Source organism: Paramisgurnus dabryanus, chromosome 24, assembly GCF_030506205.2.
Source record: "Paramisgurnus dabryanus chromosome 24, PD_genome_1.1, whole genome shotgun sequence".
Lineage (NCBI taxonomy): Eukaryota > Metazoa > Chordata > Actinopteri > Cypriniformes > Cobitidae > Paramisgurnus > Paramisgurnus dabryanus.
Window position 1 is genome coordinate 26,785,573 of NC_133360.1, and position 18,368 is coordinate 26,803,940.

At 42.7% G+C, this 18,368-nt stretch overlaps 1 protein-coding gene across 1 annotated transcript; it reads right to left on the minus strand.

Moving 5' to 3' along the window:
- Positions 1-1,228, minus strand: LOC135741100 (uncharacterized). Its single transcript, XM_065259765.1, has 5 exons — positions 1,109-1,228; positions 708-1,028; positions 464-607; positions 271-380; positions 1-117 (listed from the first exon to the last, which is right to left on the minus strand). Exons 1-5 carry the CDS (start codon positions 1,131-1,133, stop codon positions 88-90), a joined length of 630 nt encoding a protein of 209 aa, XP_065115837.1. The 5' UTR covers positions 1,134-1,228; the 3' UTR covers positions 1-87.
- Positions 1,229-18,368: the final 17,140 nt, after the last annotated feature.

Below are 18,368 nucleotides of genomic sequence, written 5' to 3' on the forward strand. Positions count from 1 at the left end.
TTATTAACATTTTACAACCAACAGGATCAAGCACATCTTTAAATTAAGCACAAGATGTCAGAGTTGACTCGACTGTGTTCAGACGCTTCATGATGAGGAAAAGCTCACAGCAGTGTACTGAAAGAGTCAAAGATGAACTACTAGTGTTAGTATGAGCACACATATAACCAACTGATTATCTTAACAGTGAGAAACTATTAAACAATAAACTTGATAATCAAATCAATGATTTATTTACATGACAGTTTTAATGTGTTTTTTGTGATTTACCAGTGTAAAGCTCTTTGACTCTTGAAGTTGATCTGGAGACACAAACTGACTCTGTTGTAATCTTTTATCTTGAGGTTTTGTGTTTTCTCTACAGTAATAACACACACAAGCTAACAAACAGAGATGTTGTGTTAAACTCTTTTAAACATGGAGGCACATTCATATTTTATTCAAGTTAAAGTAAATAACTCACCAATGATCACAATGACCAGAAGAGCATTTAATAGAAAAGATATGAGAATAAAAATCATCCATTGTGTTTGATTCGGTTCAATATATTTGACTACTGTATGATTCTGATGAATATCATCAACTTCAATCTGAACTGATGAGTCCTCTGTGAATAAAGATTTAAAGTCAAATCTAATGACGGTCTATGTTATGTGTTGAGCTTTAAGCTGTTTAAAAATAATTTCAGAAGAATCACAGGCCCTTACCATTTACATGTAGTCGGGTGCCACTGCTGAATTTTGGAGGTGTACCTTTCTTCATACAATAATAAACTCCTAATTCATCAATAGTGATGTTATTTATAAACAGATGATTTTTAGATTGAAGTGAATATTTGTGTCTGAATGTTGTGTTGAAAAGAAAAAATGTTGTTGGCAAAGTGCGTAATATCATCACAGGAGGATCTGGTGTTTTCAGTAATAACCAATAAATCTCTCCTTCATCCAGATCACAGTTTATAGTCACATTCTGTCCCAAATCTGTTAGATGATTCAAAGTCTCTGCAGCTTGACACAATACGAACAGATCTAGAGTCAAAAATATTTTAAAGGGTATTATAAAATTCACACAATTTTTAAAAAAAAACATTTATAGTTTGTAGACTTACAGATTAGAAGCTGAATGATCTTCATGTTGATCTCTTGGTTAAAAAGCTTTCACATGAATGTTTCTTGTTTCTTTCACAAATACACTGAAATGCAGTTTCAGACCAAAGTGAGAGACATTTGACACAAACCACTAAGAGGAAGTCAAACTCACAGACAGTCAGACAGACAGCAGTGGCGGAACTAGAATTTTTTTAATGGGGTGGCCAGGGGGTGGCCAAAGCTACTTTAGGGGGTCCATAGTCCATAAAAGAAAATGACGTGTAAAGAAAGCATAAATTAATCTTTTGATCGCATTAGATGTAAACATAATCAATCTAAATAAAATCTGATTTACTGTCTGTAAAAGGGATTCACCCAAAAATGAAAATTCTGTCATCATTTACTCACCCTTATGTTGTTCTAAACCTGTATTTTATTTTAATAAATACAAAAGAAGATATTTTGATAAATGATGGTAAGCACACAATTAATGGTATATCCATTGAATTCCATCATGTTGTTTTTATTCCTACTATGGAAGTCAATGGTTACAGCTGTGTGCATACCATCATTTATTAAAATATCTTCTTTTGTGTTCATCAGAAAAAAGAAATTCGTACAGGTTTAGAACAACATAAGGATGTAAAAATTATATTCATTTTGTGAACTATCCCTTTAATGAAGCAAAAGATCAGGAAATCTAAACTCCATGATAAACAGTGCCGGCCTGAGCCTCTTGGGGGCCCTAAGCAGAATGTGTTTGGGGGCCCCCCTCCCACCACGCGGACACAAATGTCACGCTCTAATGTTACATTATAAATGAATAATAATTTAAATAATGAAAAAAATCTATACTTAAATAAAATACTTTATTCTTCAATGTGTCATGTCATATTAACAGGCTATGGAATGTTAACATTGGCCAACAAGAAAAACCTCATCTGCTGCATCATCAGCTGTGGAGACACTGACACTTGATGAAACATCAGGGGCGGGTGGAGTTGGTTGTGCTACAAAGTACTTCAACAGTGTTCCTGAAAAAAATAGCATTGGATAAGTGCATAGTTGATCGAGCAGAATGAGTTTATTTTGCTTATTTTTCATTACTTACACAACAAGCAATAAATAAATAAATATAGGATAGCACTGTTACATCACTACCCACCATATAAATAAGATTGAAGTCCATTTTCATCACAGAAATCTCCCTACCCAACATGGTATTGGTATATATTCTCATAAAGTCCAATACCATCTCTTACCAAAGATCTTAGACAGAGAGCGCATGTGCTTTGCCTATGAAGCTGGAACGTTACCGATGTTGGAACGTTCACTTCAACACATACAGCAATGCTAGCTAGGGGTGTGATGGATCACAAAACTCACGGTTCGGATCACATTATGGTTTTTGAGGCACAGATCTGATCATTTTCGGATCAGCAGAATAAGGGGTTGGAAAAACTAATAAAAAAATGAAGAAATTACTTACAAACATTTATAAAAAGAACAAAGTTGCCAGTAAGTAAGGGCTAAAATTAGAATTAGGTACAGAAATCAAATCAAATGAATCATAACACTTTATTGTATGAATTAAATATAATTATTCTTTTTTAGAGCTACAGAAGTGATTTTCTCTTTGTCTTGGAAGGTTTGATTAACATTAATGACACAGACTTAAGTAGGTTAATTAAGGTTACTGTCTCTTTAAGAGAAGCACGGACCTGGTTTCTGCCTAATCTATACATAAACCGTCTAAAGACATAAACAACTGTTTTTATTGGAAAAGAGTACTGTGGAGATCATTTTGTTTGTATGTGCCCTGTCAAGAACAGAAAGATTTTATGTGTGCCCTACTAAGTGCACTTATACGCGGCGCGCTCACACAGACGGAAATACAGACGGTGGAGCATAAAAACGTTATGTTCTTTTCAGTGCTCTATTCCTCAAATATATGTTAATGGACTACAGTATGACACAAAATAGCGGAACTCTCTCTAAAGTTTAAACATCAAGTGTTAGTGTTCTGATCTCTGAAGGGAGCTGGGCTGGACAATTTAAACCGCATGGGCTTGCAGAATACTGCTCACTTTAGCGCCTTTTTGCGGGATAAATTGTTTAAAATCACTTGAAATGTTAACTTTTGCAAGCCTTTGAAACACGTGCAAATGATAAACTTTCACTATTTAAGCGCATGCGAGCCGAACCGTGGGTTGATCACGGTCACAGATTAACGTCGATCTGTCACACCACTAACACAAATTAAACATACTGTATATAATCATGCAAACATACCTTTGTCTTGCTCTTTTTTCTCATCCTCGGTCCTTTTCTTTGTTCTCTTTTCGGCCCCAGAGGGATATATCCTTTTTTTTACATGTCAAATGGCTCATCATTGTTTACAGTGAGTGACGACGTTGTGCACTTGCGCGCCGACGCGCAGGTGTCTATGTTGCGCCTGACTAAAACGCTAGCACTGCAGACACATAGTTTTCTGCAAATCAAAATTTTCTTGTCTTTAATTATTCATTTATAAATTCGTATTCATTCATTCATCCATTTATATTACCTGTTTAAGTTATTTAATTGTATAAAAAAATAAAAATAAAAAAAACGATTGGGGCGGGGGCCCCCTGGTGGCCAGCGGGGCCCTAAGCAGCCGCTTGGTTCGCTTATGCCTCGGGCCGGCCCTGATGATAAACCTTAAACTTACTTCAAATAGCAGAGCTCTACACAATGTTTATTTACGAAGATACAGAAGATGCAAAAGTTTTCTTTTTTCTTTTGATATTTAATGACAGAGAGTGTAGCGGACCCCATCCTAATAATGGCCAAACTTTACTGATGGTCTTTATGTAGTTTTTATTATGCCTTGATAACTCCAACAGATCCACCGTAAGAGCTAACAGACAAGTAGAAAATGCGTATCAGCCTCCACATTCATTAACACTTTAACTGCATCATCGTGAAAAATATAACACAGCATTTACTTAAATTAACAGTTTAGATATATGTGGCATGTACAGATCGGGAGGTCATTATTGGGTATTAGTTTATTCATTGGTTGGGGCCGATAGAGGGGGTTGGATTACGCATATATAAACAGCATACGTGTGTGTGACCCAGACGAGCGTCACTTCCCGGTATCCCGTTTCGCTTCCGGCGTATGGACTGAGGGCTGTTGTTATCTTGGGTATGTGAAACTATTACCGCTATGTGCATCTCTTTAAAACATGGATTATACATGTCGGTTTTCTGCAGCTGTGCAGGACGATTGCTGCAACTGTAAACATCTCCGTGGCTGCAGATATTGTGGCTTTGACTTGTCGGCGGCGTGTCTCATCTGTTTATGCGATCACATTCAGGTAACGTTGTGTTCTAATGGCGTGTTGACTGACTTGCATTTCATTAGTAACTTATGCCTTTATCATAGTCAATACGATGCTGCGTATGGGCGGATGACGACTGTATATGCCAAGTTATTCTCCTTGTGTATCCTGAGCTCCACCAACTGAGTGATTAAACTGAAACTAAAACTTTGCATTGCCACTATGGAGTATTATCTTCACCTCCACTGATTCCCAGGTCCCTGTGCCTGTTATTCGGTATGTCTCACTCATGTGGGTTTATTACAGAAATGTATTGTGACGACTGATTAACATGATTAGTTTTCCCCTATTTTATAGAGCGATAGGGGTATGCAGTGACGTCACCGCTGTCTTGTTCCGGGTTGAATATTCGCGTTCGTGAACGTGAATCCCATTTTGATACGTTTGTGAATCCGCTAATGCGGTGGGCGTGCTTTTGCACTTATATGGTCCAGTTATGTTTTCAGTTGATTTACTTGTTGTTTTGGGTTAATTTTTGTATTATTGCCAGCGTACTGGCGTGAACATATGTTTTTTTCTGTTTGTTTAAGTGACAATTGGTTTTGTTTCTTTATTCTTTAATTCAAATTAATTTGGTTAATTTTGTTATTGTGTGTTCGACAGGCATTAAGTGTCAGCTGTGTTGCTTGCCTGAATTTTGTAAATCCTTTTTGTTTCTGTTTGAGTGTGTGTGTTTGTGTGTGTGCTGTGTTATTTTGTTTTACAGGAGCTGCAGACCTTTGATGAAGAGCAGGGCTAAATAAAGTCTTTCTTTAGGTGGTGATGGTGTTTCCTCACGGAGTGCTGTGATTTGCCGTGTGCACTGGGGCTTTTGGAGTGGTGTGAGTTTGCAGTGTACGTAGAGTAAAGGCCTGTACGGCCGGTCATTTAGCCGAGGCTGCAGCTCCTTGTGTCGTCCTTCTGGACCATTTGTGTGATTGTGGTCCCAGTTTATGCATCTTGTGAATGCATTTTAAATTTCTTCTGACTTTGCAAATACAATAAATACTCTATTTTTATACCAGTACCTCTGTCTCCATTGCCTATTTGCCACAGAGTGGGGAACCTGTGCATATTGTTTTCAATAAATTCCCTGGGTGAGACTCCCAGGGTGGCGTAGTCAGGCATTATTAACCCTTTGGTTAATTAACTTATTCAAATTTATTTAACTCATACCTTCCCTCTGCCATCTGGCCACAAACTGGCGTAGTCGGCAGGATCCTGCTGTTGTGGTTTTTCTTGTTTTGGAGACATTGGTATTGGTTTTGGGTTTAGTGTATATGTGTATTTGTTTTTGTAACGTGTATGTAGGAACAAGACAGCGGTATATGTTCAACTGTTTTCTCAAATCTTATTTTTGCAGGCAATTTAATTGTTTGCTTACTGTTCAAGATGGAGGGAGAATTGCAGGAGCTACGGGACCTGGTGACTCAGTTGAGAGTGGAGAATGAGAGGTTGAAGCAGGACCAACCTCCAGTAAGTTCCCTAGCGAGTAACACCACACAGGGCAATGACGCGGCAGCAGCGGTTAGGCCTACTTTGCCAGGTGATGGTGCCACATCAGCAAATAGGTTTGTTTTTGTCCCTAGAGACCGGAAATGTCCAAAATTTAGTGGAACGTCAGGTATAGGTATTGATGAATGGGTCGAAGAGGCACAGGCTTGTATCCGGGCCCGTTGCTTGTCTACGGCTGACCAGGCGTTCTTTTTGTTCGATCACTTAGAGGGTGAGGCTCGGGAGGAAATTAGGCATCGTTCTGACGCCGATAGAAGTAATCCAACTCTTATAGTCGAGGCCCTACGTGAATTGTATGGCTGTTCGTTGTCATATGTGGCTTTGCAAGAGGCCTTTTTCTCACGGAGGCAGCGGGAGGGGGAGACCCTTTTGGAGTTCTCCCTTGCCCTGATGGGCCTCCAGGAGAAAGTTAAGCAGCAGTCGTCCTCCGCCATGCCAAATGCAGAAATATTGTTGCGCGACCAATTTGTTGAATTTGTGTTAGATCCGGCATTGCGTCGTGAACTTAAACAATTGGTGCGCCGGCAGCCATTATGTACCTTTTTGGATGTCCGGGGTGAGGCGATACGTTGGGAACGGGAAGGGATGCCCGGGGGAACGAGACCTAGGAGCCAATCACTTCCGGTAGCATATGGGTTTCAGTGTGGGGTACAAGGGGAGCCACAAGCTGAAAGCAGTAGTTCACGTTCAGAATTTGCAGAATTGCGCGAGATGCTTAAGTTGCAGCAAGAGCAAATAGGTCAGCTTACACAAGGGCTTGCCCGATTACAGAGCTTTCAGTCCCGAAATACCTCTCCTCGTCGTGGTCCAGTAATATGTCGACGATGCCAACGTGAGGGTCATTTTGCTAGGGACTGCGACGGACAGCGTGCTCCCCCTCGGTCGAGGCCTTCTTCCAGGTTTGTTCCTGCAACCCGGGAAGAACCAGCTCACTCTGTACAGCGGTCGGAAAACTAGTACCCACCGAACTGCAGAGCCACTGTTCGGTTGGGGAGTTTGATGGCTCTATTTTTACTTCCGTGCCTCAGTTAGTTTCGTCTTGCCCTCATCTCGTTGCCCTTTTTGGGGGTGTTTCAGTTCCCTGTTTGGTGGACACTGGATCGATGGTGTCCACCATAACAGAGAGCTATTTCCGTGAGTATAGCGCCCAGTGGGGACAGGGAGGGATGAAGACATGTCACTGGTTACAACTTCGTGCCGCTAATGGTCTTGCAATACCATACGTCGGGTATATTGAGTTGGATGTGGAGCTGTGCGGTAGGCTGGTACCAAAGTGCGGGGTCCTGGTGGTCAGGGATCCTCCGGGTGGGCCGTGCACTAGAGTCCCAGGAGTTTTAGGGATGAATATCCTACGGCGCTGCTACCAGGAGCTCTTTGGGCAGCATGGCCCCGCCTTATTCAGCTTGCCGTCAGTTTCACAAGCCCCAAGTATTATGGTTCAGGCCCTTCAGCATTGTCAGCAAGCTAGTACCCAGCCCAGTGAGAGTAGTGTGGGCAAGGTTAGAGTGCGTGGCCGTCGCGCATGTCGTATCCCTGGTGGTACTATAAAGTTAGTGGCTGCAACATGTTCTAGGCAGTTTGCAGATACCACCGTGCTTTTCGAACCCTTGGAGGAGGGTTTGCCTTCTGGATTGTTGGCCTCTCCTGCGTTGATAAAAGTCATTCAGGGTACGGTTTATGTACCTGTAGTGAATGTAGGGACGCTGGATGTGTTGCTTTACCCTCGCAGCATTTTGGGTAGTCTGAATAGTGTCTTGGTGGTCAGCTTGCCCACTGAGGTGGTAGAGGTACAGTCTGTTGCTGCCACTGATGCCCAGGACTCCCAGGTGCTCTCTGCTAGTGGTCAGGGCTCCCAGGTAAGTGCAGTATTAGATCAGATTGAAGCCATTGACTTATCTATGCTCAGCTGTGAGGAAGTCAGTCAGGTTAAGGCACTGCTTCGGAACTATCATTCAGTGTTTTCTGCACACGAGGGCGATCTGGGGTGTACCAATTTGATTACCCATGAGATCCCTCTGGTTGACGATATCCCAGTGAGACAGCGTTATCGAAGGATACCTCCTTCAGAGTACGAGGTTGTTAAAGCCCATATAAATCAGCTGCTTGAGGCACAAGTGATCAAGGAGAGCAGTAGCCCTTATGCCTCGCCAATAGTGTTGGTGAAGAAAAAGGACGGTAGTCTACGCATGTGTGTAGACTACCGTCAGTTGAATTCAAAGACTCGTAAGGATGCATTTCCTTTACCGCGCATTGAGGAGTCTTTGGATTCCCTAACTGGGGCCCGCTGGTTTTCCACCATGGATTTAGCCAGCGGGTACAATCAAGTCCCGATGGCTGTGAGAGATCAACCCAAGACTGCTTTTTGTACCCCCTTCGGATTATTCGAATACAACCGTATGCCCTTTGGGCTTTGTAATGCCCCTAGCACTTTTCAGCGGCTGATGCAACGATTATTTGGTGATCAGCAAGGTCAATCGCTGCTGTTATATCTTGATGACATTGTTGTGTTCTCGTCATCTGTGGCCCAACATCTGATGCGGTTGGAAGTTGTTTTGAGTCGATTAGAACGGGAGGGGTTAAAGGCTAGGTTGGAGAAATGCTCGTTTTTCCAGAAGTCGGTAAAATACCTTGGGCATGTGATCTCCTCTGAAGGGGTGTCTACAGACCCCAGTAAAGTGGAGGCAGTGTCACAGTGGCGTCAACCAGAGACTGTTGGTGAGTTGCGTTCCTTTCTCGGGTTCGCAAGTTACTATCGTCGATTTGTAGAGGGCTTTGCAAAATTTGCCGCTCCCTTACATCGGTTAGTCGCTGAATTTGCAGAGGTAAGGCCCAGAAAGCGAGCTTCCCAGGACTTCAGGGCGGCATGGACCGATCAGTGCCAACAGAGTTTTGAGGGGCTGAAAAGTAAACTTACATCAGCACCCGTTTTGGCATATGCAGACTTCTCCCAGCCGTTTATCCTGGAAGTGGATGCCAGTCATGCAGGACTGGGGGCTGTCCTTTCCCAGGAGCAGGGAGGCCAGGTGCGGCCTATTGCCTATGCCAGTCGCAGTCTTCGGCCCACTGAGCGCAATATGTCAAATTACAGCTCAATGAAATTGGAGTTTCTTGCGCTCAAGTGGGCCATGACTGAAAAATTTAGGGAATACCTATTAGGGCAGAAATGTGTTGTGTTTACAGACAACAAACCCCTAAGTCATTTGGCGTCAGCTAAACTTGGCGCTACAGAGCAGCGCTGGGCTGCACAACTGGCCTCCTTTGATTTTGAGATCCGGTATAGGTCAGGGAGAAGTAATAAGAACGCAGATGCCCTCTCACGACAGAACCCACCATGCTCCCTTAATTGGGGTTTGGGTATTGAGACTTTGGGTACTAGTGTGCCTGTGGAGGTACATCAGGCTTTGGAAGATAGGGTGGTCCTTCCGGTTACTCAGGCTGTTATGATGTCTTTTCCCAGTTACTCGGGTGAGGAGATGCGGTCTTTACAGAGGACTGACCCTGTGTTTAGTGAAGTCCTGGGGTTGTGGGAAAGTAAGAGGTTCCCTAGTGGGGAAGAGCGCCGACTGCTGTCAAAGCCAGCCTTAGCCCTCCTTCGTCAGTGGGATAGGTTAGTGGAACGGGATGGGGTAGTCTATCGTCGAGTTCTCCGTCCTAATGGTGGGGAGGAGTTCCTGCAGGTATTGCTACCTAGCGCACTGCGTATGGAGGTGCTGACCTCGCTGCATCAAGATCATGGCCATCAAGGAATTGAGCGCACCACAGAGCTAGTCAGGCAGCGCTGTTATTGGCCTAGTTTGGCTTTGGAGGTAGCTCAGTGGTGTAGGGAGTGCGAGCGATGCCAGGTGGCTAAGGACACACAGCCCGCTGCCCGGAGCTTCATGGGTCATTTACTGGCATCTAAGCCTAACGAGATTTTGGCAATCGATTTCACGGTCCTTGAGCCGTCTCGGACCGGGATAGAAAATGTATTGGTGATGACCGACGTCTTCACCAAATACAGTATGGCTGTCCCTACTCGGGACCAGAGGGCGGAGACCGTTGTTGGAACATTGGTGGTAGAGTGGTTTTACAAGTTTGGGGTTCCTGGTCGGATTCATTCCGACCAGGGCCGCAATTTTGAGTCTTGTCTAATGCAACAGCTGTGTGCCTTGTATAACATTCAAAAGTCTCGCACTACACCTTATCACCCAGCGGGAAACGGTCAGTGCGAGAGATTTAACCGTACGTTGCATAATCTCTTGCGTACCCTCCCAGTGTCAAAGAAACGAGATTGGGTGTCTTGTCTTCCACAGCTGTTGTTCTGTTATAATTCCACTCCCCACCAGTCCACCGGGGAAACGCCCTATTTCTTGATGTTTGGGCAGGAACCCCGGCTCCCTGTGGATTTCCTCCTTGGTAGGGTCCAGGAGGTGGTACCAGGTACTGTACATGACTGGGTGGTGGAACACCAAGGCCGACTTCAGGTTGCTTTTGAGGGGGCTCGTGAACGGTTAAGGCAGGCTGCAGACCGCCGTAAGGCCAATTATGATCAAGGTGTTCATGATGTCCCGTTAAAGGAAGGCCAGCTGGTGTACCTCCGAGATTATGCTAAGAGGGGTCGCCAGAAAATTCAGGATTTGTGGAGCTCTGTTGTATATCGGGTAGTGAAAACACCCAAGGCGAGCGGCGCTGTTTATTCAGTAGCACCACTGGGTGAGCCAGACAGGGTTAAACATGTTCACCGGTCCTCATTAAAGGCATGTGTTCAGAGGGAGTCACTGGTATTTGAGGGTAATCAGACCCATCAAGGTTCTGAAGTTAACCCTCCACTGGAACAAGCGAGTGTGCAGGAGGACGAGTCTGAACCAGAATGGTTGTTGGTTATTCCAGGGGGAAACCAGGTACCAGGAGTATCACATTCTGCTGAACTAGCTTGTGTAGAACCATCTTCCACAGGTTCGTTAGCGCCTTCAGGAGTTGTGCCAACATCTTCCGTTGCGCCTGATTTAGGGGTAAGAGAAGCCAGTGAGTTATCTGCAGACTTGTTGGTAAGCGTTCCGTCTGTTAGGGATGAGAATGAGGGTCGACGGCCGCGACGAACCACCGCTGGCCACCACTCTAATGTTTACCGCCTTCCCCGGCCTGTAGGTAGGGTAGTGTCGGAGGCCCATACAGCTTCTACTGTAGCCTCAGCAATTTTTAGGCCATGGGATTAAGTTGATCGTCGGGGCGACGATGCAAGACCTTGGGGGTGGACTGTGGCATGTAGAGATCGGGAGGTCATTATTGGGTATTAGTTTATTCATTGGTTGGGGCCGATAGAGGGGGTTGGATTACGCATATATAAACAGCATACGTGTGTGTGACCCAGACGAGCGTCACTTCCCGGTATCCCGTTTCGCTTCCGGCGTATGGACTGAGGGCTGTTGTTATCTTGGGTATGTGAAACTATTACCGCTATGTGCATCTCTTTAAAACATGGATTATACATGTCGGTTTTCTGCAGCTGTGCAGGACGATTGCTGCAACTGTAAACATCTCCGTGGCTGCAGATATTGTGGCTTTGACTTGTCGGCGGCGTGTCTCATCTGTTTATGCGATCACATTCAGGTAACGTTGTGTTCTAATGGCGTGTTGACTGACTTGCATTTCATTAGTAACTTATGCCTTTATCATAGTCAATACGATGCTGCGTATGGGCGGATGACGACTGTATATGCCAAGTTATTCTCCTTGTGTATCCTGAGCTCCACCAACTGAGTGATTAAACTGAAACTAAAACTTTGCATTGCCACTATGGAGTATTATCTTCACCTCCACTGATTCCCAGGTCCCTGTGCCTGTTATTCGGTATGTCTCACTCATGTGGGTTTATTACAGAAATGGATTGTGACGACTGATTAACATGATTAGTTTTCCCCTATTTTATAGAGCGATAGGGGTATGCAGTGACGTCACCGCTGTCTTGTTCCGGGTTGAATATTCGCGTTCGTGAACGTGAATCCCATTTTGATACGTTTGTGAATCCGCTAATGCGGTGGGCGTGCTTTTGCACTTATATGGTCCAGTTATGTTTTCAGTTGATTTACTTGTTGTTTTGGGTTAATTTTTGTATTATTGCCAGCGTACTGGCGTGAACATATGTTTTTTTCTGTTTGTTTAAGTGACAATTGGTTTTGTTTCTTTATTCTTTAATTCAAATTAATTTGGTTAATTTTGTTATTGTGTGTTCGACAGGCATTAAGTGTCAGCTGTGTTGCTTGCCTGAATTTTGTAAATCCTTTTTGTTTCTGTTTGAGTGTGTGTGTTTGTGTGTGTGCTGTGTTATTTTGTTTTACAGGAGCTGCAGACCTTTGATGAAGAGCAGGGCTAAATAAAGTCTTTCTTTAGGTGGTGATGGTGTTTCCTCACGGAGTGCTGTGATTTGCCGTGTGCACTGGGGCTTTTGGAGTGGTGTGAGTTTGCAGTGTACGTAGAGTAAAGGCCTGTACGGCCGGTCATTTAGCCGAGGCTGCAGCTCCTTGTGTCGTCCTTCTGGACCATTTGTGTGATTGTGGTCCCAGTTTATGCATCTTGTGAATGCATTTTAAATTTCTTCTGACTTTGCAAATACAATAAATACTCTATTTTTATACCAGTACCTCTGTCTCCATTGCCTTTTTGCCACAGAGTGGGGAACCTGTGCATATTGTTTTCAATAAATTCCCTGGGTGAGACTCCCAGGGTGGCGTAGTCAGGCATTATTAACCCTTTGGTTAATTAACTTATTCAAATTTATTTAACTCATACCTTCCCTCTGCCATCTGGCCACATATATAAACATACACACCTTATGCCCTTTAGGGGGGTGCTAACAAAATATAAACTTAAGGAGCTGATGAACCGTAATGCCGATATGACTTTCACAACCGTGACTGCCATGGATGCTGCCGCTTTTCAAAAAAAAGTCCCACCAAACCGGAACATTATAATATAGCTCTAAAAACTCAAAAAATGTCAAATTATCATTCAAACAAATTAAATACAAAACAAGGAAAACATTTAAATGTGTCTGCTACACTCCCACCAAATTATAAATGTCCTTTAAACATAAATAATTTCCATTTGTTTCTTTAACCTTTGTGTGTGTTTAAAGTAATATGAAGTCCATATGTAAATCAGTTCACTCGGCTTCCAATAGCAAAACCAACTTTTGAGCTGGCCTTTCTACCATATCTTATTTATCCGTTCTCCTTTCTTGGACAATTTCCTGTCACCAAGTATTAATTTGGCTTTCCTAACCAATCCATCTGGGCTTGAAACAGTCTCCACGATCCTTCCAATTCTCCACTGATTTCTTGGCAAAGATTCATCCATGTCCATAACTACATCACCAACTTGAAAATTCCTTTTAGGAGCATGCCAGCACTGTCGTGTAGCAATAGTGTGTAGATACTCCTTTTTCCATCTACTCCAAAATTGCTCCGTAAGGTATTGTACCCGTCTCCACCTTTTTCTTCCATATACATCCTCTTTTGTGAATTTTCCTGGTGGTGGTAAAGCTGTTGTGGATTTCATGGTGATTAAATGGTTAGGCGTGAGCGGTTCTAGACTTTTAGGGTCATTCAGGTTGTCCACAGTTAGGGGCCGACTGTTGACTACTGCCATAGCCTCATAAAACAAGGTGCGCAATGAAGCATCACTGAGTCTGCCTGATGAAAGTGATACAGTTGAACTTAGAACACTGCGTACAGTTTTGATTTGGCGCTCCCATACGCCACCAGCATGACTGGAGTGGGGAGCATTCAAAATAAAGTCACATTGCTTGTCAGCAAGAAAAACACTAAGTCTTTCAGGGTCAAGTTCCTGTAATGCACAATTCAGTTCGTTTTTAGCACCTATGAAATTGGTACCTTGGTCACATCGGATTTGTCTCACTGTGCCTCGAATAGCAATAAAGCATCGTAGGGCGTTGATGAATGCATCTGTAGACATGTCCTCTAACATCTCAATGTGAATAGCTCTTGAACAAAAACAAGTCAAAAGCAGACCATACCTTTTGTGTTGCTTTCTGCCCTCTTTAGTCATAAAAGGACCAAAACAATCCATGCCGCAGTACGTAAAAGGTGAGGAAGGTTCCACACGTTCTGTAGGGAGATCACTCATCCTTTGACCTTCAGCAGATTTTCTCAGCCTTCTACACTTTACACAGTTGTGGATATATGAAGTGACAGCTCTGTTTATTCCAGGTATCCAATAACCACAAGACCTGATATCATTGATTGTGAATCCCTTGCCTTGGTGCTTCACTCTTTCATGACTGTGTGCAATTATCAATTTGGTTATGTGATGTTCTCTGGGAATAATCAAAGGATGTTTGAATGAGTGAGTGCATGATGAATGACTTAATCTTCCTCCCACCCTGACCATATTGTCTGTGTCAATGAAAGCATCAAGGTGGTGTAATTTATTATGGCCTGGGAGTTGTTTTCCTTGATTCAAAATATCTATCTCCTTCTGATAGACTTGCCTTTGCACTCCCTTTAGGATCAAATGTTTTGCATCCTCTTGTTCACTCACAGTTACAGGTGAATTTGTTTTATCCTTTCTACTTAGTCTCAAAAGGCGTGCAATGGCTTTGACAGCTTTGGGCCAAGATGAGAACTTGGAAAGATGGTCAATAAGATCTCTGCCTTTTGTGGTTATTACCTGAAATGATTGCACTTTCCTGACTTCTGGATCTCCTACTGCAAGTTCCAGCTCAACATCTGCAGCAACGATTTCCTTTTTCCACAGGAATGGTGGACCAGAGAGCCAGTTAGATGAGAGCAGCTCACTTATAGTTCTTCCTCTAGAGGCATTGTCTGCCGGGTTGTCATTCGAAGGAACATACAGCCATTGTTTAGGAGTCGTGCTTTGTCGTATCCTTTGAACTCTATTGGCTACGAACGTATGAAAACGACGAGCTTCATTATTTATGTAGCTTAAAACTACTTTAGAGTCTGTCCAAAAGAACTCGTTCACATTGGAGAGGTCAAGCTCTTCTCTGAGGATGTCACTCATTTTGACCGATACAACAGCTGCTGTTAATTCCAATCTCGGTATTGTGACCACTTTTGTGGGAGCAACTCGAGCTTTGCCAATGAGAAAAGCACAATGGATGTTTTCATTTTCATTCATTACTCTCAGGTAAGAACACTGACCATAGCCACAGTTACTTGCATCTGAGAAATGGTGTATTTCTGTTTTTACAACCTTACCAAATTCAGCAGGTATATAACATCGTGGTATGTTTACCCTTTCCAGATTGACGAAGTCATCTTGCCATTTCTCCCATCGAGGGCTCAGTGCAGGAGAAAGCGAGTCATCCCAGCCTGTACCCAGGCGGCACATTTCTTGCAGGATTTTTTTTCCATTAAGAACATATGGAGCTACGAAACCCAAAGGATCGTATATGGAGGCAATGGTTGACAGAATGCCACGACGTGTTGTAGGTTGATCCTTTAGTGGAACATGGAATCTGAAACTATCAGCCTGTATGCTCCAATGAATTCCTAATGCTCTTTCCAGTGGCATGTCATTGGATGTAAGATCCTTTGTTCCAAAACTTACTGCACATTCTGATGCTGGTATACTTTGCAGAACGGTGCTGTCATTCGATATAAACTTGTGCAGTCTAAGACCACCTTTAGCACACAACTCCTGTGCTTCTTTTGTTAACTGAATGGCCTTTTCCACAGTCTCTACTAGGGGTGTAACGGTACGTGTATTCGAACCGGACCGTTTCGGTTCAGGGCTTTCGGCACGGTGCGCACGTGCACCGAAAGGCCGAATGCATTTTGTGTGCGCCTGTGCGGAACATAATACGTGCGTTTCCGCACGAACATATTAAGTGGCGGAAGTCTCCGCGTTCAGCGCAAGTCTTCTGTCAAACATATAACATAATTCGGCCCGCAGAAAGATTATTATTTACTTAGTTGTATATCCGTTTGATTATTGATGTAAACGTTTACGTGTCGTATCTAAAAGCGCATGTTAAACGCGTGTCAACGCGCTGCTTTGTTCTTTTAAAAGTGCGTGAGAGGATGCACGTCTTTCGTTGCTACGCATTCATGAGACGCGCTTTCTGTGACAGCAAGAATAAGGAATGCGTGATGAGATTTTTCATCTGCATATCACGTCAATCATATCATTGTCACAATGCGATCAGCTGGTCGGGACAGAGAAGAGCTGCGGGCTTACTCAGCTGTTACTCAGCTGCGGATGGGTTCGTAAGTAAAGTCACAGCTTACATTGATGACACAAGCAAAGATTAGGAGAAACGTGCAAAAGATCAAAGATGGCTATGTATGCAGCTCACTAATCTCAAAATGAGTGTATAATAAGTATATCATCATGTTGCTTGCTATGCAGTTACACATAGAGCAGTAATATTATTTTTATACAGAGATGGTACATAGCCAATTCAATTCTGTGAGTTAAACAATCCAAAATAAATCAAAACAGAAAATTTTTAGTGGCAAAAATGTAGGCTAATAGTTCATAAATGTATTCAGGAATTGAATTTGTTAGTTCAAGGTTTTAGTAGAAAAAGTTTAAGAGAAGGTTAAGATAAGAGTTACCTTCTGTTATAAAATAATGTAAAAAATAACTTTGCAGCAGTATGTTATTTATTATTTTTTCATTTTATATATATTTTATCTGTTATATTTTAATAAAGTGTTTAAAAAAGTGTAAACAAATTGTAAAAAAAAGTAGTAATAAACAACCTGCAGTTTAATGTTTGCATTTCTCCCTCACTGTACCGAAAATGAACCGAACCGTGGCTTCAAAACCGGGGTTCGCACCGAACCGTGATTTTTGCGTACCGTTACACCCCTAGTCTCTACACTTGCCACTCCATCATCAACATAAAAATCTCTGGTGATGAATTGTGCACCCAGTGGATGTGAAAGACTGTACTCATTAGCTATGTGTCTTAGGCCATAGTTCGCGCAACCAGGCGAAGACACTGCACCAAAAAGGTGTACTCTCATTCTGTAGTCTTGAGGTATTGAATGTGTGTCACCATTTGTCCACCATAAGAAGCGCAGATAATCACGGTCACGTTCTGGTACATGAAATTGATGGAACATTTTCTCAATATCGCATGTTACAGCGATAGGATGCTTTTTTAAACCTTAGGAGGACACCTGTGAGGTTGTTTATCATGTCGGGTCCAGTAAGCAGATGTTCATTGAGACTGGTGTTTTTATATTTCGCTGAACAATCAAACACGACACGTAATTTGTCTGGCTTTTTTGGGTGGTAAATGCCATGATGGGGTATATACCATTTTTCCCCATTAGTTCCATCATCATTCACGGTTTCTACATCACCTCTTTCAATGATGTCATTCATGTAAGTAATGTAGTCTGACTTGTATTTCTCCTCCTTAGAGAATTTTCTTCTCAAATGATTGAGTCTGACAATGGCAAGCTCTCTGTTGTCAGGTAAGAATGGTCTTTGTTTAAATGGAAGGGGCATTTCATAATGTCCTTGAGCGTTTTTGTTTATGCCTTCCCTGAGTTTATTTAGAAACATAATGTCTTCTTGTGAAACTGTTGCATTATCCGTAGTGACATCCTTAAAATCTGATTCAAGAACATGAATTGCCTCTAAAGGCGTCAAAGTTGGCATCTCCTTCGTGGTTATTCTGTGACAAAGACTGATTGTGGATTCACGAAATCCTGGTGTGGAGCAACCTATAATACTCCATTCTAGGTCAGTTAGAATGGCGTAAGGCTCATCATCTTTACCCAGTATGACTTTCCTAGGAGCTAGTACTCTAGGACAGTTATAGCCAATAAGCAAGCCCACTTCACAACTAAGAAGAGGTGGTAGTTCGTTTGTGATTGGCTTGAAATGATTCCAGTTCTTTGCCGTTTCCTGTGTCGGTATGTGGTCACGATTTATAGGAATGCACTCTTTCGTGTATGCAGGAGGAAGATCGATATGCACTGAAGAATTGTACCCTCTCACTCGAAGATCAGATACTCTCTTGCTCTTTATGACCATATTGTCTCCCAGCATAGTGGTAAGCTTGAGTTTTACTGGGTGAGTATCTACTTGTAACTCATTACTCACTGCTTCATCAATAAAACTGGTGTCACTTTGAGTGTCTAACAAAGCATATACAAGTTGTTCTTTAGATGGATTTTTACAAGATGACACCCATACTGGTACAATCATTGAAGAAGTGATTGATTGACCTTCACTTGTGACATTAAGTGACATGGCATTAGTAGTTTCTCTTTCCTGTGCATACACATCTCTCACCATGGGCAGTGATCTTTCTCTGTTTGCATTAGTCACATAATTGTAATCATGAAGACATGTGGGATGTCGCAATTTACATACATCACATGTGTGACGACGACGACACTCCTTTGCACTATGTCCT